Below are 2,538 nucleotides of genomic sequence, written 5' to 3'. Positions count from 1 at the left end.
CCTTTTTTATTACCCATTATTTATATCTCATAGCGTTCCATGTTTCTTGTTTGGGCGCATGGCGTTTGGTAAAACGATTCGGCCTTGCCAATTCGGTTCAGTTATGTCGATGTATGAAGAGTAGCGCCTTTAATGGTCAAATGAAACTAGCTCGTTACTTGACCAAAAAGAGGCCAACAAAAGGTTCTTGATTATATGGAATAGATGGGCCAAATTATTGGGCCGTTTTTACTGAATACAGTACTAATTAAATGGCCTGTCTTATGTACTGACAAAGGAGTTTGCTCGTTTTTGGTACTCCTGTAGCTGGGAAGTTAAAATCATTACTCTTATGCATGCAATGAGATACGACTACAGTACTTAGCCAAAAGGGAAAGTTTGTGATTTGATTTTTTTTTTTGAGCCAGAAGTATGAAACAGATATATAAGGCAGAGAAGCAAGACAAATATGAAAGTAATAAAATAGAGCACCACTGAATATAATACATAACAAGCGCCGATAACAAGTGCCTTTCCAATCACATGGACTACAAAACCACAGCGAATCACAGTAGAGAGTAACATACATATAACTAGAAATTGTAAGCAAAGCATGATAAACACAACATGCCATTATTCTAGTCTTAAAATATTACATGGTACTAATCTTCTATATGCTCAGTTCATTGGAGGTTTATGGGGAGGCCTACGAGGCAATTCGGGCTTCATTTTTCTTGGCAACTTTTTAGCATTTTCCCAAGTAGGAGGGTGCTTGTGATGAGGATCCTGTGGCGGCTTCTCTCTCTCAATTTTTGGTTTTGGCTCGGGGAATGGCCTCTCCTCTTCTAAACGGTGTCCAGGGTGATTAGAGTTGTGTGGTGGCTCATTCTCTGGAGGTGGTTTCTCGCCCTTTGGTTTTGGCTCGAGGAATGGCCTCTCCTCTTCTAAACGGTGTCCGGGGTGATCAGGGTCGTGTGGTGGCTCATTCTCTGGAGGTGGTTTCTCATCCTTTGGTTTTGGCTCGGGGAATGGCCTCTCCTCTTCTAAACGGTGTCCAGGGTGATCAGGGTCGTGTGGTGGCTCATTCTCTGGAGGTGGTTTCTCGCCTTTTGGTTTCGGTTTGGGGAATGGCCTCTCCTCTTCTAAACGGTGTCCGGGGTGATCAGGGTTGTGTGGTGGCTCATTCTCTGGAGGTGGTTTCTCGCCTTTTGGTTTTGGTTCAGGAAATGGCCTCTCCTCTTCTAAACGGTGTCCGGGGTGATTAGGGTCGTGTGGTGGCTCATTCTCTGAGGTGGTTTCTCATCCTTTGGTTTTGGCTCGGGGAATGGCCTCTCCTCTTCTAAACGGTGTCCAGGGTGATCAGGGTCGTGTGGTGGCTCATTCTCTGGAGGTGGTTTCTCATCCTTTGGTTTTGGCTCGGGGAATGGCCTCTCCTCTTCTAAACGGTGTCTAGGGTGATCAGGGTCATGTGGTGGCTCATTCTCTGGAGGTGGTTTCTCGCCTTTTGGTTTTGGTTCGAGGAATGGCCTTTCCTCAGATAAACGGTGTCCAGGATGATCAGGGTTATGTGGGGGCTCATTCTCTGGAGGTGGTTTCTTACCTTTTGGTTTTGGTTCGGGAAATGGCCTTTCTTCTTCTAAACGATGTCCAAGGTGATCAAGGTCATGCGGTGGTTCATTCTTTGGAGGGGGTTTATCACCTTTGGGTTTTGGTTCGGGCATTGGCCTATCTTCCGGAAGTGGCTTCTCTCCTTTTGGAGGTTCATCTATTGGTTTAGGTGGTTTGTCACCTGGAAATGGCTTTCCCTGTGGAGGTTCACCAACAGGCTTAGGTGGTTTGTGTTGAGGGAAAGGCTCATGATGGAAATCCGCAGTGAGTGGACTGATGAGAAGCACCAGTCCTAAGAAGAACACAAGCAGAATACTAGAAGCCATATTATGGTGATGAAAGCTAGATGGGTCGAGTGTGAGGAGTAGAAGATGCGAGTGCTCCTTTTATAGTATAAGATCCTGGGATGCAACGTCACTCATCATGTCACTAGACACCGACTGTCAACGGTTTCACACTCGATGGGTCTTCTATGATTTCCTCTCCAGTTGAAAACGTTGACGCAACGTGCTCGCATGATAACTCAATTTTTGTTGAATTGTATGTCTTTCAAATATTTGTGGGCCCGCCAGCTTGTTCACTTCAAATCCATCTGCTTTACTCCAAAGGCTGGTCTTACTGTCCTCCCAACCTCTCTCACAAACAAAAGTCATTAATTTTCCATTGAAGCTCCAAACTGATTCCGTTTCTAGTTGAGTGAAAAATATTGACAATTGTTACCCCATTCCATCTGTCCTGTTCTGAATATAGATGATATATAAGTTTGAAAATTTTCTTAATATCCATACATTATTATGAATTTATTCTAATTTACAGATCGTTAATGTTGTGGAAAAATATTCATGGGATCTGAATAGAAAGGAGACACATGGAGAGCCCGGTTTATGGAGACATTATTAATGCTGTAATAATCAATGTGAGGGGGACAGATTAGGGGCAGTAGTGAAGAAG

General features: G+C 44.1%; 1 protein-coding gene across 1 annotated transcript; it reads right to left on the bottom strand.

The window, feature by feature from the left end:
• Positions 1-436: 436 nt before the first annotated feature.
• LOC114751015 (early nodulin-75-like) lies at positions 437-1,913 on the bottom strand. Its single transcript, XM_028939671.1, has 2 exons — positions 1,325-1,913; positions 437-1,277 (listed from the first exon to the last, which is right to left on the bottom strand). Exons 1-2 carry the CDS (start codon positions 1,911-1,913, stop codon positions 658-660), a joined length of 1,209 nt encoding a protein of 402 aa, XP_028795504.1. The 3' UTR covers positions 437-657.
• Positions 1,914-2,538: the final 625 nt, after the last annotated feature.

This window comes from Neltuma alba, unplaced genomic scaffold (genome assembly GCF_004799145.2).
Source record: "Neltuma alba isolate B1F8T4 unplaced genomic scaffold, ASM479914v2 tig00006740_pilon, whole genome shotgun sequence".
NCBI lineage: Eukaryota > Viridiplantae > Streptophyta > Magnoliopsida > Fabales > Fabaceae > Neltuma > Neltuma alba.
This window is presented reverse-complemented; position numbering and strand designations above follow the sequence as displayed.